This window comes from Vicugna pacos, chromosome 12 (genome assembly GCF_048564905.1).
Source record: "Vicugna pacos chromosome 12, VicPac4, whole genome shotgun sequence".
In the NCBI taxonomy this organism is placed as follows: domain Eukaryota; kingdom Metazoa; phylum Chordata; class Mammalia; order Artiodactyla; family Camelidae; genus Vicugna; species Vicugna pacos.
In genome coordinates this window covers 8497120-8514688 of record NC_132998.1, presented here as the reverse complement: position 1 = coordinate 8514688, position 17569 = coordinate 8497120, and the positions used below count along the sequence as shown (strand labels likewise).

The following is a 17569-nucleotide window of genomic DNA, read 5'->3' as shown; positions in this document are numbered from 1 at the left end:
AGAAATAAGTCAGACGGAGAAAGACAAACACTGTATGACTTCACTTATATGTGGAATCTAAAAACCAAATGAACAAACATCAAAACAGAGTCATAAATACAGAGAACAAATAGGTGGTTTCCAGAGGGGAGGTGGGGGAGGGAGGGGAGAAATGATGTGGTATGACAGGAACTAACATAATGTTGCAGGTCAACCACAACATTTCAATAAATGCCCTCTCGTGAGATCGGTCCATCTGTCTTTACGTGTAAGGTAAACAGTGGTCACCCTGACATCGTACAGAGGGTGCACTTCACAGGTTTCAGAATCAAACTTTAAAAGAACCATATGTAATAAAAACAAATCACGATAATAAAAAATAAAACACAAATAAAAAACAAGTACATTGTAGAAAATACTGAAATGCAATTTATTTGCCTTATTTACCAAATGGTTAACTACAAAGGTACAATTTTTGCCTTGGAGTTCAAGGCGGTTTCATTTTTCAGCACAGTTACTTTTCTGATCATGTGCTGTCGTCAGCATCTTCTGTGTCTCCTCAGGATTCAACTGACCGTTCACGTTTTACACGTTTGTCCACCGGGGAGCCGTACCTTCCTCATGATCGCTGCAGCTCCGTGATACAACACGTCGTTGTCGTCATATGTTTGCGTAGTACCGATCCCGGTTCTGAAAGTCTCTGTGAGCGTGTCTTGCATACGTCTTGTTATGTGGGATCCTTCCGAAAGGTTCATGGTCATTGAAACAAGACTCAAAAACTTCATCAACAGCCTTCTGAGCGACTTCTTTGCTGATGTTCCGAACAGCTAGAATAGAAAGAATGGCTCTGTCTCGCACACAGGTCTAAGGAGAAAGAGGAGTGTGTGGCTTTAATTTTATAAAAAACTTAATCATGAAATATAACATTGTATATAATGTCTAAACCACAGTCAAAATTAATTTCCTCTCACATTGTTTCACTAATTTCTGTCATTCGAAAGAAGCAACATTAAATTATGGAGCATGTTCAGCTCAACCTGAAAGTATTTATGTGTAAGGATGACCTCCTCCCTCTCCTCATCTTTCCCAATAATATAAGCGGACGTCATTCTCGGAAGTTCTAGATGCTGCCTGCCAAACAATAGCTCCAAATTTACAAAACTATTTTTTTAAGTCTATAAATAAAGTTCTGGTTGAATTCTTTTTACTTTCAATAAATCTGAAATACACTTTACTCTGTGCCTCTCTCCCCTAACTCTGCGCTGACCAATGCTAGGTAGCTTTTCCTGGGAGGGGAACAGGAAACCACACATACATACACACAAAATTTGAAGCTGTCCTCATTTTTCAGGGAAAAAAAGAAAATCAAACAACTTTTTTCGTCCTGATTGTTCTTTGCATGGGTATTTAATTCTCTACCTAGGAAAATAATTTACTTAATGCTACATAGTGATAGACTAGAATTTCTCAGTATTCTAGTATTTTAAGAAATGTAAGGTTGGCCATTCTAATTCTTGAAGAGCTTTAAATCCATTTCCTTCTCCACAGGCCCAAACTAAAAATCAAAATGGCATTCAACCCGTTCCTGAAAAACCACCAAACATGGATTCTGATGGCTGTGCACCCTGTCCATCACTGAGTTTTCTCTGTATGTGCCCAGTTTTACTCCAGCCTGATCAGCACATTCAATAATATAGGACTATAAATCAGTGCTTCTCAGCCTGACATCAAATGCCAATTTAAAAAATAAACCCCAGGTTTAGAGGAATAAGAAGGAGAAGAAGAACTGTCTAGAGCCATGACAGCAACTGCCGGAGAGAAGAAAGGTCTCCCCTCCAGGCAGTAACACGGTAGTAAAGATCTGTCTGCCTGCTGAGCCTCCAAGGTCAGGAGGCACAAGAGTAGGTCACAATTCAGATTAACTTATTTCCAGATGAAATACATTTCTGCTAAAAGTGTGCAATTTTACAATGAGTCGCTGTAACTGACGTTTGCATTTCTTGGGTACATGCTGCACAAACCCAGGGCCTCTTCTCCCCGCACCGGCTCCCGTCGCCTCCACAGACGCTCCGTCCAGCGCTAGTTCTCTTTGTTTTCTGCTGCTCTATCCAATGTAAGGAGCACAGACTTCTCTTTCAGACTCTGCGCCTCGGACCTCATGCTTTACCTGCCTCACCTCTTCTCTGGGATGTGCTGATGGGCACGCTACTTCCACCCTGCCCGCTGACAGCCAGAACACACAGCCCATTCAAACGCCACCCAGGCTGAATTTACAGATGAGCAGGGACTCGAAGCACAGAAGACACGCGGCACGAGACAAGCCAGTGACACTCCGCTGACTTGGCACAGCCTGAAGGCCTCACAGCCCAGTCTGAGTAGCCGCCCCTCCCCGGCCCAGGTTTGCCTTCCAGATCCCATTCGCTAAGCTCACAGTTTCTCCCAATGGTTCGCTGTGACTGTCGGCCTTCCTCCCCAGAGCTGAGTTCCTCTCGCCTCTAGAGGACCCAGGGCCTCCCTGCTGTTGTTCCAAGCCTGTCCTTTTTGCATCTGGCTGCACCTGCTCTCCTGAGGCCCATGCAGCTCACAAACTGGCCCGGCAACCTCTGGCCATAGACAGCCTCCGACCGGCCTCTCTCCTGCGTGTGAACACAGAGCCCCTGGGCTGCTGCGGGCAGGACCGCCCACGTTCTCTATCAGTCCATCCGTTCTAAACCCCCTCTCCCCCGTCCATCGATCGTGGACCTTAAAAGCTTTCTAGCAGGATTATCTTGCCTCTAGTTTGCTTTTGCTTCTGTTCTGTGTTGTTTACAATATGTCCCTCAGCTCAGCTCATTATCATCAAGTCTGCGCCGACCCAAAGCTCTGCTGTCACGTCACACAGCCGTAGGAGGCGCGCTACGACACAGGCACAGCCGGAGCTGAGTGCGGTCTGTTCTCAAAGGCGTCGCTCTCCTGTCTCGAGAGCGCTGTGCTGGTTTCATGTGTAAGCCCAGGTCTGCTGGGATAAAAGGCCGGCTGTGACTTCACTTCTGTCCTTCATCTGCCCCACCCAGAAGTGTCCCAAGAGCGAGCCCACGCTCTCGTCACTATAAAACCCTCTCACTCAGTCATGGGGCCATGGCCTCGCCTACAATTTGACGGTGGAACTGAACTTCATCTACTTGGCTTAAGTGGTATACACTTTGTATTCTTTTCATAGAAGCAGTTTTGTCAAATTTCAAGTACTAAATGTACTTCTCATTTCTCTATTTGTTATTTCTACTCATAGCACTCTTGAGGGGAAATGATTGCTCCGAAGGACTTAGAGCAGAGAGTTTATCTTTTACAAAGGTGGCACTTGTGTGTGGAGAGTGGACGGTACAGGAGCTTCCTGAGGGAAACAGGAGTCTGTCGCTGAAGCTTCAGCAAGGGAAGGGCCGGTCCTGCCCGAAGGTGGGGCAATGGAGCAAACAGAAGGGATGTTATCTCCGGTGTCATCCGGAGTGAGAAGCACAGGACTGGGTCAGACAGGACTGGGAACTGGGGACAGTGTGGGGAGGCCACATTCATTAGGTGCTTCCATGTGCCTGGGACTGGGGTGCTGCCCCCCAGTTGGCCGTCTCCTTCGTATTGCAGGTCCCCACCACCACGTGTCACCTCCAGTCTAAGTGCACCGACTTGCTAGGCCCCTTTAAAGACTATGATAAAGCCCACGATGGTATCAGCATTGTCACGGTCTTTTCAAACAACAATACTATTTATAAGCCATTTTTTTCAAGAGACTAAGCAGAGTTGAGCCTGCTCCTGGCAGACTTTGGAGGGGACACAAAGATGACATCTGATTCCTGCCACAGGTGAGCTCTGGCCTATTAGGGAAGAGGGAGAGACGTGCAATGATGCTGCAGGCTGAAAAGGAAAGAAGCGTCAGCACAGGGAACCTGGGGACGCGGCACACAGAAGGGCGCCAAGGGCAGGTCTCTGCTGGGAAGGCACCGGGGACACAGGGAAGACCTCAAGGAAGACAGGATGCCACGCGGAATCTTCCACAAGACATCCCAGGGAGCCGCTCAGCAGCTGTAAAGACGGGGCAGAGGATGGCTCAGTTCAGGGAGGTGAGTGTGTGCTGTGGTACTGCCAGGGCTTGGGGTGCGAGGCTAGGAAGTGACAGGGGCGGGGGGGAGGGGGGAAGTGCAGAGAGGCTGACAAAAGCTCAACAAATCTGGACTTGATTCTGAAGATGAGAAATTACTGGCGGGCTTTCAGCAGGGAACTGGCCTGCCCACTGGTGTCTTCGTGGTCTGCTGACTCACTGGGCATCGGGGAGGCAGCAATCTCTGTAAGGAGCCTCCTGTCCCGAGTCTACCAAAGAAGCTGCTGGCTACTGACAAGAACTGGTAGCAGCCAAGGGTGGGGAGAAGGAAAAAGAGAAAGAGTGGTTTCTAGTTTAAGAAATGGGCTGCTTGGTGGCACCATAAAATTGAGAACACAGGAAAAGGGTACCACTTGGTTAAAGATAATTCCTCTAGTTTCAGACACTTTTTAAGTTTGCAGGAAACCTTATTTATTCAGACTTTACCTTGTTCCAGAAAGGACTTAAATGGAGATTACAGGAGTATGTACGAGATACAAATCAAAAAATAAATAATGTGGAAAATAAAACGAAGGAAGATCAGAGGAAACATGGAATTAAGTTAATACCAAAAACATGTGCTGTAAGGCGCTTAAGTGTCCGGAAAGCAGTCACAAATACTTCCTGACAGGCAGCAATTAAACCATCACAATTGGTCTACTCACCTCAGGGTCCAGAAATAAAGTCCCTCCCCTCCTGCTTCACCCCAGGCCTTTCCCTAAAGTGCACATCAGAGAGAAGTCCTCTGAGGTACTTAGGAAAGAGGGTCCCTGCAGTAAATACAGCAGCACGTTTCCCAGAGCTGCCTCCTGGGACCCTGTCCAAGCTCGCGGCAGCAGAAAGCAGTGCAGAAGACCATTTGGGCAGGCCCACGTGTCGGGGTCAGCCTGCACCCAGGAACAGACTTGGAATTTCCAGAGGGATGTGAGGACTGGAAATCCTCCCTCTGCACTGTTTCTCTCAGCAGAACCTTTCAAAACACTGAGAGGCAGCAAGTTCGTGGTTACCTGGCCCGACAGAGACCCGGACAGCCATGACCCTATGTGCCAGGCCCGAGGCTTGGGAAATCAGTTAGGTTTAGGGACGTGGAGGGAAGAGGAATGACAAAATCTGAGGAGAGTAAGAAGGCCGAACCTGCCGCCGCCTCCCTAGACGCCCAACACTGCAGAGAAGGGGGCACACTGAGACGACCAGAGGCAGGTGGCCATGGGCCAAGGTAGGGGAGAGAGGCTGGTTTGGGCGGACGTACTTCGGCAGCGTCGGGGGTAAGTGGGAGGCGAAGGGGCATGAGAGGACTCAGGAGTGGGATGCGGAGAAGCTGGCAGGAGGGGAAACCCTGCGCGGGTGGGCTACATTCAGGGGCAGGTGTGGAGAGGACCCATCAGCAATGAAAGAAGAGAGGAAGTGAGGTGGTGAAATCCCAGAAGCATCAGAGGGATTGTTTCCACGAAGGAAAGGTCATATCTTCTGTAAGTGGGGGTTTCCGTCAAGGGACACTAGCTGCTGTAACAGATAAACCCTCCACGTCTCAGCGGCTTAGCACACCGTGTGTTAATGTGACCTATGAAATCCAGCCTACGGTGCGGGGTGCGGGGCGCAGGGCGGGCAGGGGCGACCTGGGGAACCAGGCTGCCGGTGTCCAGCCTGCTTCGGCACACGCTTCTCAGGCCACCCTGGTCTGTCAACCTCCAGCCGGCAGAACGGGGAAGAGAGGGTGGTGTGCGTTTCTAGGATGGCGGAGATTACCTCCTACTTGGTGGCCTAAAACAACAGAAATCTACTCTCTTACAGCTCTGGGGGCCAAAAGTCTGAAATCAAGAGGTGGGCGGGGCCTTGCTTCCTCTGAAGACTCTGTGGAAGATGAGGGAGCTGTGAGCACATTTGCAGGCAGAGGGGAAGCAGCCAGCAGGAAGGGGCTGATGAGGACAGAGAGCGTGGAGAGGATGGGTAGAGTCTGTTTTGGGGGGACATGGGTCCGAGAACACTGGTGGAGGAAGTCAGTATATCCCTGAAGATAAATGCGGCAAGGTGTGGACTCCTGTGAGATGCCAAGTGATGAAAGAGAAGACAGCTGGCGTTTGTCCGGCTTTTTAAGCCCGTTGTCTGATTTCTTGGAGGCCTAACCCTGGACATACTTATCTGCAGAATGCATCGTGCATCTTCACCCACCCATACTACACACGTGTGTACAACTGTGCTGCCACCAGGCCTCCCCAGGGTGGTAAGCCCGAGAGTTCTTACAGAAATGTTAGGTCAACCAGAAGCCTGCCTGCTGGAAATGTAGTTGAGTAGTAATCAATGCTTTGTCGTGGTGTAATTACGTATCTGCTGCAGAAAGCATAGTGGCCCTGCAAAAGAGCAGCATTTAGCTCTTCCTGGTGTGGCACCGTCACCCGCAAAGGCTCTACGGGTAACCCACACCATGTGGGTGTTCCTATGTGGAAGACACTGCAGCCTTCCAAGCAACAGGTCACAATGGCCGTGACACGTACAGGAAGCCAGGTGCAGCATCCCACGAGACGGCACTCAGTCTTCAAACAGAGCCGCGAGAGGGCGTCACTGCCCAGTCACCAACACAGCCAGTCTTGCGGCCTGAACAAAGTCAGCCTGCCTGAGAGGTTGCTCGTAAGCTAAATGATTAAACATCCCTTCTGGAACACAGCATGAAGACTGGTTTGTTGGGTCCATTTTATTTGACATTTATTCGATGCCTTCTATAGGCAAAAGCACCACATGAAAAGTACAGTGTTGAAAGCACAGTACTGTACGACGGCTTTTAACAACCCCACGGAAAACCTGAGGGACTGTTTACGGGCGATCATGATGATGGGAACAGTAACTATCATTATTATTATACTGATAAAAACAAACACTCATCTAGGTGCTAGGAACTATACTTAGCATTTTACACTTAATATCCTTCTACCAATCTTCTTTTATTATCCTCATTTCACTGTTAAGGGAACAAAGGCACAGAGAGGCTGAGAACTTCTTTCAAGGTCATAGAGCACTATGGTAGAGCCAGGCCCAGAACCCAGCTAGGTTGTCTCCAGAATCTGTGCCATTAATTGCCATATAGCGTGTTCTACCACAAATGTTCTTATCTGTTTCATATACTGGGCCTTTGTTATAAGACTTTATCTAAATGAAGGGTTTGAAAAAAAGCCTAATACAGTCTAGCCATTTTTCAGATGACCTATCAACACTGAGAACCAGAGCAGCCCGTTTGGAAGAGGGAACGTATGCCCTTGAAATACTGGTGGCAATTATGGCTATGACCTGCCAGCTCCAGTTCACAAAGAACAAGACAGAGGGGAGGGAAAAAAACAATACACAAACTGTGACACAGAAGAGATCCAAAATGAGGGAGTGGGAGGGGCAGTGAGCAGGCAGAGAGCTGAATCAGTGTGAAAATTAATTGCATGAATCCAGTTTTTGCAGCAGGCCCAGTGGCCCACGGTAGGGAATGAGTTCCTCCTCTGCAACCTCAAAAGCCTCTTTATTGCCTGGAAGAGAAAAGCAAGGGGCCAAGCGCTGGGCACCATGCACAGCCAGGGGCAGAGGGTCTGGCAGGCTCGGGGTCTAGCGGGGCGGCTGAGGGCACGTGAGGGCTTCTGTGATGCTGAGCTCCCTGGGAAGCATGACCTTGACTTTATAGCTAAGTCTAGCAAGCAGAAAAAGTGTGTGTTTGTGAAATGCCTGAGAGCTTGGAGGCTTTTTCAAGGGCTTTGCTGAAAAAGGACTTTTTCTGTGTTACTTAGAGACAACCACTGCTTGCCCAAAACACTAGGGTAAAAAAAAAAAATCCCCAAACTTGAGAGCTGGAAAGAGTATTAGAGGCTGCCTAGTGTGCCCCCAAAGTACCTAAAGTATAACTGTAAACTATACAGACCCCCAGCCCACACTGCACAGTGTCTCAGAGAGGACGCTGACTTGAACTGCTGTCCAGATCTAATCTGGTAAGAACAGAATTCTGGAGTCCAGAGCTGATACCTGGTGGCAGCGCTGGCTAAGTTGTACTCCACACTGGGATCCTAAAACAGCTCAGGGATGCTATCCAAAAAGTCCATAACACACACTTGTACAGCAGCCCAAAAGTTAACACAGCCCTTTCACATTCAAGTCATCTATACTGCAATGTAAAATGTATCTTACCTTGCATCTTTTTAAAAAATATAAATGAAGCTATATTAAAGTGGCAAACTCTATTTGTAGAATCAGTAGTAATAGCAACAATAATATATTGAAAATCAATATTAATAACTAACATTCATTAAATGCTTTCCATTTGGCAGACAGGCACTTGTCTAAACACTTCCAACATTTTGTTACTTTATTGATTACCAGTCTCCCCCACCTCCACCCACAACTAAATTGCAAGCTCCAAGAGGCTCCATCAGTAACTAAGTCCCTAGTTCCTGGAATAGTGCCTGGAAAACAGTGGACATGCAAATATTTTTTTATTGAATTCATTCATTTAATCTTCACAGGACTCTCTGAGAGATTGTTATGACCCCTATTTTACAGATGAGGTAACTCACACACAGGATGGTTAAGGAATTTGCTCAAGGTCACACAGTAAGTGACAGAGCTTGAATTCAAACCCAGGCTGCCTGGCTCTGAACACTGCCATCTTCACCAACATCTAGCGTTTCCGGCTTTTCTATTTTAATACCAGGCACAGGAGATGAATGCCTTACAGCCACTTGCTCAAGCAATCTTAATGGTTCCACAACGGAGGCTGTTATTATTTTAATCATATAGACGAGCAAACTTCATCTGAGAGGGATCCTGTACTCTGCCCAAAGTCAGGGGGTAAGCTGCGCAGCTGTAACAATCCCAACTGAGGCCCACGGGAGTTCCCAGAGCACACGCTGAACGCCATGCCACTCTGTCCTGAACCTTCCTCCGCCCAGAGTCCCACACGTGCCCTTTAGGTATGGGTCTGCCTTAGCCACGCCCTGAAAATCTTATTTTAGATTTATACCTAACTTTAAATTTCACATTATCTTTTTTTTCCATAATCCACATAAACTCACACAATTCACACAACTGCTGAGTCCAACAGCAGCGCCACCTGTCGGAGGCGCAGAGCTGGCCTGAATCAGAGCCTGAATCCAAACCATACGGAGTTGTGACCAAGAGAAAACCTCCCGCTCCCTCAGGAGGAAGGGGAAGCGAGGCAGTGAACTCCCTAAGGCAGGATTCAAGAAAACTGCTTCCTTTGGTGGCGGGTGGGGACCAGAGGGGGCAGTCAAAGGGAACCTGGACGCGTGCGGAGCGTAGAGGGTGGAGACCTGAAACTCCACGGGCTGAGAGGTGGGTGGGCAGCGACAGCGGCGGCGGTGGGAGGCGCAGCGCTACCAGCAGTCGTGGGGGGAGGGGGTGGTAGGACTAGTCTTAGCAGTGGCAGTGTTAACGGTGGCGGCGCTCCTGGTGGTCACATTGTACTAGTAGTAACACTGGTGGTAATGGTCACAGCAGGACTCCTAGCGGTGGTAACTAACTGTGGCGAGAACGGTAGTAATGTTAGTTACAACGGTAATGGTGGTGGTAGGGGTCAAGCAGGAGTGGGTGGCGCCCCGGGAGGGCAGTGATTACAACCAAAGGGCAGAGGAGAGCCTGCCGCTCCTGTGGAGGGCACGAGGCAATACTAAGGGAAGCGCTGTGCCCACCACCCAGACCTGCATGCTCCCGCCAACCTGTGAGCTGCTGGTTTAGAGTCAGACAAGCTAAGCTTTGCAAAATGCTCAGTCAATATCTGGGTGGCAGACACAGTGCTGGAACCAGCAAATCAGGGCCCCCGGGGCCTGAAGGAAGTGGAGGTCAGCACAGGGCAGTCTGGAAGCCACCAGGGGCCCAGGACCCTGGAAAAGCCCTGCAGGGTGGTTCTGGGGGCCCCGTCAGGGCTGGCAGAGGTGGCAACGCGAAAGCTGCTTTGAGGCGTCTCATCTGTCTTCTGGCATCTAGGCCAGGAAGACGGGAAGAACATAGATCAGGGCCTCAGGAGTGCAGGGAGTGGACGGGCCAGGTCATCTGGCTGGATGTTCATTTCATGGCCACTCAATTTCAGAGCTGGAAGACATCTTTGTGATCAGCTAACAAGGTCTTTTTAACTCTGCTTGTTTCAAAGCAGGTAAGTGAGGCTGAGAGAGGGACGTGAATTTTCGGCTGTTTCAGTGGGGGACAGGGCTGGATTTCTCGCCGTGTCTTTGGGCTCCCAGTCCAGCCTCTTTCTCCTACCATCTCACTGAGGAAACCCAGGGTGGCATCAGACACCTGCACTCTGGAGACCTTCATCCTGCACTTCAGGGCTCCACACTTACGCTCTTGCATCTCAAGAATGCTTGAAAATTCCAACCAATGAGAAAACGAAGCATTCCTCACGACTCCCCAGATCACAGTGGCTCAGCAAACTGCTACAGTAGGGTGAGAATATTATTTGATTTTGGAAAGGGCTGAAGTTGCTGAGCAGGGACAGCAAAATCTTGGAAGGGAGGAGGCAGGACCCCATAGAACCTGGGTTCTAACTCTATCCCTGCCACCAGCTCCCCATGGGAACTTGAGAAAGGCAGTTTCTCTGGGCCTCATTTTCCTTATCAGAAACAAAGATTTAGACTAGACCAGTGGTTTCCACCGTGGTTACACCAGAATCAACGGGAGTCCTTTTGAAATGACTCCGGCCCCACCGTCAATGATCCTGATTTAGTAAGCCTGAGAATAGAGGCCTGAAAATATTTAATTAAAAAACAAAATCCCCCAAGTGGCTACACAGATGTCCGCATTGAATCAACAGAGACATACAGATGTACAGATATGCAAGGAAAATGTTATGACAGTAACTGCAGAGTTTAAGTAGCAAGTATATAAGAGTGCACCGTGAGTCTCTCAACTCTTCTGTATGTTTTGAAATTTTCATAATAAACTGGTGAAAGAAAAGCAAATAAAAAAGGGGGGGGGGAATCCCCCAGGTGAGCCATGTGTGCAAGCAAGTTTTGCATCTTTGGTCCAAGTCATCAACCTTCAGGCCTAGTTCTGGTGGCTTTCGGGCCCCACAGAGCAGCCCCCGGCACCACCCTGGGAAGGGAAGCTGGTGTGAGCACTCAGCCTGGTTCCAGATGTCCGTCGGAACAGCCCCCACATTCACCTGTTTCCATGTATTGGGAACCTGTGTAAGAGTCTACCAGAAAACAGGCAAGCAATGGTTCCACTGCTTTTTCTTTTTAAAAGCCGTGTAGACCGCTCTGGAAGATGGTCTTTAAGGGGCTTGTGTAGCTCCAGCTGTTTATGAATTTACAGAATCGCTTAGGGCTTCATGTGCATGATGGAACGGAGGCTTTAAAGCTAGAGCCAGGGAGATGGCTCAGATATTTGAAGAGTTCAATGAGAGGGGCCCCTGTGCAAAGGCCCCGTGGCCATGGCCATCGTGACAGCAGCACCAGCTGCTACTGGGAGGGCCCCGACCCCCCTGGCCCCTCTCCTACCTGTCCCCTTGCTCCATCCATTTCTCTCCAGTCCTCAACTCTAAACGGCACGTTCCTGGCCAAGGCATTTGCTGTTTTGTCTGCCACACGCGTTCCCCTAGGTGTCTTTCTGGCTGGTGCCTTACACCTCCTTCAAACCTTTACTCAAAGGCCGCATCCCCAGCGATGCCTTATTTGGTTCCATCTGAAACTACAAGCCCGCCTGGGACCACTGAGCCCCTCCCTTGTCCTGTTTTTCTCTGTAGCCATCATCATCATCTGTGGTCTTCAGCATTTCCCTCACTCGCCTTGCTTTTTACCTGTGTGGCCGACTGGTCTGTAAGCTCCGTGAGGGCAGGGGGTTTGGCTTATGCCCAGGACAGTGAGGCTGGGGTGCAATACAGATTTGGTGAATTAAAGAATTACCACCTGCCATACTCTGTCCATGTGCCCCACACTCAGTATCTCTGACCTGCATGGGGTCCGGAAAAGTGGGAACCGGCCCCTTCCATGATGGGAGAGCAGAGATGTTATCTGTTGGGGTGAAGTCTCGCTCCTGCCAACCCCCCGCATCACAGGCTCATCCCCCTTCACCATGCAATATCGCCAGCACACCGACTCATTTCCAGGAGCTGACACCTCCCTTCCTTCCTTCTTGGCACGAACGGCTAAACCACCTCTTGCCCTGGGGAGTTTGTTCACCTGCTCACACAAGCCAGGGCAAGGCTGAAGATTAACTGCCCACCTTGTCCAGTTCACTCCCCGGAGCCAACTAACCATCTGACAACCATATACTGCACCCCAAGAGGGACTGCAAGGGAAACCTCCCATAAAACACGAAAAACCTTCAGATACCATTTCCTCCAGACGACAGTTCGAGGCTCACAGTTCACAAAAAACAAGTCTGGTCCCACCCAAAACATTCAAACCACAAAATGCCCCTGACTGCCAACCAAGCTGTCAAGTGCTATTCACAACCGCAATGGGGACCCCGTGGAACAATCCAGCAAGGGGGTCAGCCTGCAGCGCTCTGTGGTAATGGATTTTGACCTGTGACGCAATCTTGTGGACACCGTGGACCGTCATGTCACTGTCATCCTCGAAGTCAAACAGCACAACCCCATGTATGCTGGAGCGCCCCCCGTTCAACCAAGGCAGCCTCCACTCCTTAAAGGGGGGGGCAGCTCCGGGAACACCTGCTCTTGCCCTTCACACCGCACTGTAAACGGAGGCTTGACCGCCTGCCCTCCGCCTGCAACCACAAGCACCCCGAGGACCCTGCCTGCCCCATTCACCTCGTTTCCCCAGCTCGTGCCTGGCGCATGCAGGCACCCAAATATTTGTTGCTCCTCCCGTGGCACTTCCCTTCACTTTGACCGTATCTTCACTTCGGGGCTCTGACTGTATACTACATGCACAAGGAATTGTACAAGTTAAGCATAAATAAACTGAAGATGGATTGAGACATATTTATTACTGATCCATCCACAGTCATTATTTCGACTCTATTAAGGATGACATCAAGGAAAGGAAATGTGCTCAAATAAGACCCACACCAAAAAGCTGCAGTCTGAGAGCAGAATAGAGGCTCAGCTATTCAACTGAACTGGTATGTCACTTAAAAACCTCGACAGCATAACTGTGACAATGTAAAAATAATCTCAAAAAAACAGAAGGTACTAACACCTCAGTACCATCATATCCTACCTGGGTGATATCATCTTCCTTTTTTAGCACAAAATGAAGATTGCATTCTGTGACGAACTTTCTAAAGACAAATATTTTATGCTGTTCACTTGCAGGCTTCTCCATTATTCAAATATGTTCTTCTCCAAGATGAAAGGGGATCACAGACAGACAGCTATTTCTTCACTGTCTGATAATTTAAGCTGAACTTACGGCATCTCTTCTAAATCTGACAGTGATAAAATTAAAGTAACAGAAGAGGTCACTGGTGTTTGGGCTCTGAAGATAACGGCACCGAAGTTGTATGTCATAAGCTCCATGGGGAAAAAAATGTAAGAACAATGAATACAGACACCATCCCTTACGGAACCTAACATGAGTTCCCTTCTCAATGCCCAATGGTGGCTAGAACTGCCAGATGTTGCTCAAAATAAATTCCCTTGCGCCTGAAGACATAACTTATACGCTGCTACATTTCCCAGCAGACCTGCTCCTCAGGTCGGCCATGGACCTGAATTCTGGCCAATGGAAAGCATGCAGATGTGATGCGCGCCCCTTCTAACCTTCCTTGAGTGGTCCCTCCATGCTCCTGCGGGGGAGATGCCCCCAGGAACCTGGGAACCAAGACTTCAAGATGACAGAGCCTCCTTCATCCCAGGTCTCCGACACCAAGAGGAGACAAAGCCACTGCTTCTCTAGGCTAGTGAATTTCGGGGTCTATTGTTTCCACACTCAGGCTATCTGACAGAACATCGTATAACAGCAAACATTTGCCCCCTTCCTTCCACAAAGTGTGAGATTAAACTGTTACAAAAAAGAAGGAAAAATGAAAACAGTCACAGTATTTTTTAGATCCTCCTAAAGTCATAGAAACCTAGTGCTTAATGCAGACCATGAAAAATCAAATTACTTAGTCCAATATTCTTGCTAGGTTACACAGCGATGCACAAATACCTTCCTTAAGAGAGAACGCTTATAGCACAGGGAAATATACACAAAATGTTATGATAACTCACAGAGAAAAAAATGTGACAATGAGTGTGTATATGTCCATGAATGACTGAAAAATTGTGCTGAACACTGGAATTTGACGCAACATTGTAAAATGTTTGTAAATCAATAAAAAATGTTTAAAAAAAAAAAAAAGAGAGAGAGAACGCACCGTCTTCTGGGGCAGCCACTGCATCTCTGGTCAGCTCTCACTGAGCTCATGCCGATTACCATGACAAAGCCAGCAGCTCACTATGAACGAGCAGCTCCTGCGGCCCGTCCTGTGCTGAGAGCTTCCCACTCATCTACACATCTAACCCCCACCTCCAGTTACAGATTGCAAAATGGAGGCATGGAGAACATGAGACCAGCCCAAGGTCAAATATAACTAAAAGTGGCAGAGCCAGGTCCACCTCAGGCGGTCTGAGTCCCCGCTGTTAACCACCACCCTGTCCTCCAGTGGCTGTCACCTCAGTCCCAGACTCACGGAGAGCAAGCCTTACTGCTCTCCCCAACATCTGACAAACACCTAAAGACCTTTTTTATAGCCACACAAGTTGCCCTTTCACACAGCTGAAAAAACTCCGGTTCATTAAATTTTCCTCATCCCTTCAAACGTGGTCGCAAACTCCTTCACCACTTGGATTCCTCTGTGGAAGGGTCCTGTTCTTTCATGCCCTGGTTGGATTGTGTCACTTAGAAAGGGATTTCATGTGCAAAATGACATTAATAGTAACACTTCCCCCAAAAGGGTTGGTGTGAGGATGAGTTAGGTTATTCACGTAAAGCCCTGGGAACTAGAACCAGTGCTCAGTGCCAAGTAAGGCAACCCCAATCCCTAGCTGTCATCCACCTTATTCTTCAAAGGCTACAGCCTATGGTTACATTAGGTCCTGGTGTTTACATCACACTACTGACCAGGTTGAATTCACTGTCTGCTTAAATACATTTTTAAATGTTTTTTAACCATGGATAAGCTGAAACCACTGATAAGCTTTGTTCCCCGACTGTGCTAGTTTCCCACCTGACCCTGTTCAAGAGGTATTAATTACACTCTACCTTGACTACGGTTAAACTTCACCTAGTTAGGTCTGGCCCACCTTCCCAGGCATGAGAGGTCTTTTTGAATCTTATTTCATCTTGGTTTCACATCATCAGCAAATTAGATGATTATTTCTTGGAAATCTTGGTGGAGGTTAGAGTGGCCCAAAGATAAAGCCTTAGGTTGGTCACCAGAAAGTTCCTTCCTGTCACTGCCTTCTTGGCAGCCAGGGATAGATAAAGCCACTGTCCTAACCACAGTCATCTCATGCCAACGTTTGTAGCTGCAAATGCTCCACCTCTACAAACTCCACGAGACTTCCCAGCCCCTAGGAGCACAGTGAAGTTGTTAAGTGCATCCCTTGTTGGGATGGGGAACCACAGCCAAAGGCCCAATGAAAAGAGACCAGAAGTCCACACTTCTGGGGGGCATGTCTGATCTATTTCAGGTAAGGGAATCCTAGCCCAGTGTAGGGTGGGATGGGGTGGGTTTCAGAGCCACCCCGTAGTCAGCAGGAGTCTGAGATGAGGAGCTATATCATGCAAGAAATCCTTACCCCAACTTCCACTTCTCAAAGAAAAGGACCTGTATCCCAGAATATCATTCTGGCAAGAAGGAATCCACTGACAGAGGAGCAGGCGGGGCCCCCCACCTCAGGCAGCCACACTGCAGAGCATCAGGGGTGAAACGCTGCCACAGGAGTGCCCCCGGCATGCGGTACAGGGCTGCAGCCGAGGCAGCTAGATGCTGACAGGGTTCCAGGTTTGATGCTTTAGCCTCAGGCTGGGAAGAGCTGTAATTTTTATACCCTGAGGACACACAGGCTCCTTCCCTGCTCCCTCAGATGCCCAGTGGTAGACTTTAAAGCAGTAGTTCTTCCACAAGGCAGAATCACCCGTAGGGCTTATGCTAACACAGAGTGCTGGGCCCCACCCCCGGGGTTCTGTTTAGTAGGTCAGGGGTGGAGCCGTAGAATTTCCTTTTCTCGTTGACAGTTGCCACTGCTGCTGGTTTAGGGACGACACTTTGAGAACCACTGACTTAGGGCAAAGGGTGACCGGGGGAAGGTGGCAAAAAATCCAAAGGGAAGAGACAAGGAGGAAGTCCAGCGAGAGAAGGGCCTCCGGTGCCCTCTGCGTAGACAGTGAGCAGTTTGACAGGAAGAGCAAAGACTGATTTGAGCCATCACGTGGTCTCCATGCCTTTGCAGATACATATTTATGATCATCTGAAAGTTGCATTTTCTTTCTGCTAATCCCTTCTATAGGTTACAGGGATAGCTAAGGGGTTATATGGGGGGGGTGATGCAGAAAAAAAGGTCCAAACAATTCATCTTTCATAGTAGACAATGGTGGTTAACTGTGTTTTCCTATTTTTTAGACATTTGTCAAAGAAAATGAGAGCTGTGGTGAACTTAATGAAGTTGATGGAAGGAGATCAAATCTATTTCTGAACTCAGAGGAAGGCTACTATCAAAGCAAGAGCTCCCTGGCAGGTGTGGGCAGATGAACCACTTTCTAGCAACAAGCAGTTTCAGGAAGGTTCTGTACTGGCCACTGGCGTCCATGAACATTAAAAGGAAAGACAGTTCAGAAATGAATAGTTCTTTGCATTCCCTTGGGTTGGAGGCAGTAACAGTTTCAGCACCTTATTCCTAGCAAAGGGGAGAAGCCTGAGAGAGAAGATACGGCAGATATGTCACTGGTTTTAAATCAAGAGATCTAAGTTGTTTTTATACCTAATTCCTGTCCTCAAGAAAATTTCGACTTGCCTGAGGAATTCACTTCTGAATGCACATGGAAAACTTCAACTTAAATGAGGCTAATTCTGCAAAATTAAAAATGAAGGAAAGAGATAAGAAAGGAAATCATCTTGGCTGGACATACTGGCTTTGTTTTAAGGATGATTCCTGGGCCACCTGTTAACACAGCTGTTTCGTGGACACATTCAACCTTCTCAATCTTTTCCAAGGAGGACCTTCAAGATCACAAAGATGACCTCATACTCCTCAGAGCCTATGACTCATCTTGAAAAAGTCTGCAAGATCCTTGCTGACAGAGAAACTGTACCCACAACAAAATGGGGGGGGGGCTGAATTTGTGGCAGTTATCACCCAGAAAACACTGTTACTTTATCATCAACATGAAAACACAAAATTTCAAATGTCCTCAAAAAACCTTGGGACCTTGGGAAGGGGATGGCGGCCCTGCGTTTGAGGAAGCAGCACTGCCTAGATCATAAATGAGTGAACCGGGCCCCCCAAAGCTACTATGCTTCATGACAGCAATGCATTCAAAATGG

The 17569-nt window shown here is 48.4% G+C and overlaps 1 protein-coding gene across 2 annotated transcripts in view; it reads right to left on the bottom strand.

Annotated features, from left to right (window-relative positions):
- Nucleotides 1-385: 385 nt before the first annotated feature.
- Nucleotides 386-17569, bottom strand: part of LOC140700091 (protein phosphatase 1H-like) — a 138309-nt gene continuing 121125 nt past the window's right edge. Inside the window, exon 5 of one of the 2 annotated variants that reach the window (XM_072972687.1) lies at nt 386-806. In XM_072972687.1, the coding sequence (XP_072828788.1) occupies nt 764-806 (43 nt within the window). In that variant the 3' untranslated portion in view covers nt 386-763. Of the gene's footprint in view, nt 844-17569 lie in introns of both variants that reach the window. The other variant, XM_072972688.1, reaches the window with a different exon arrangement.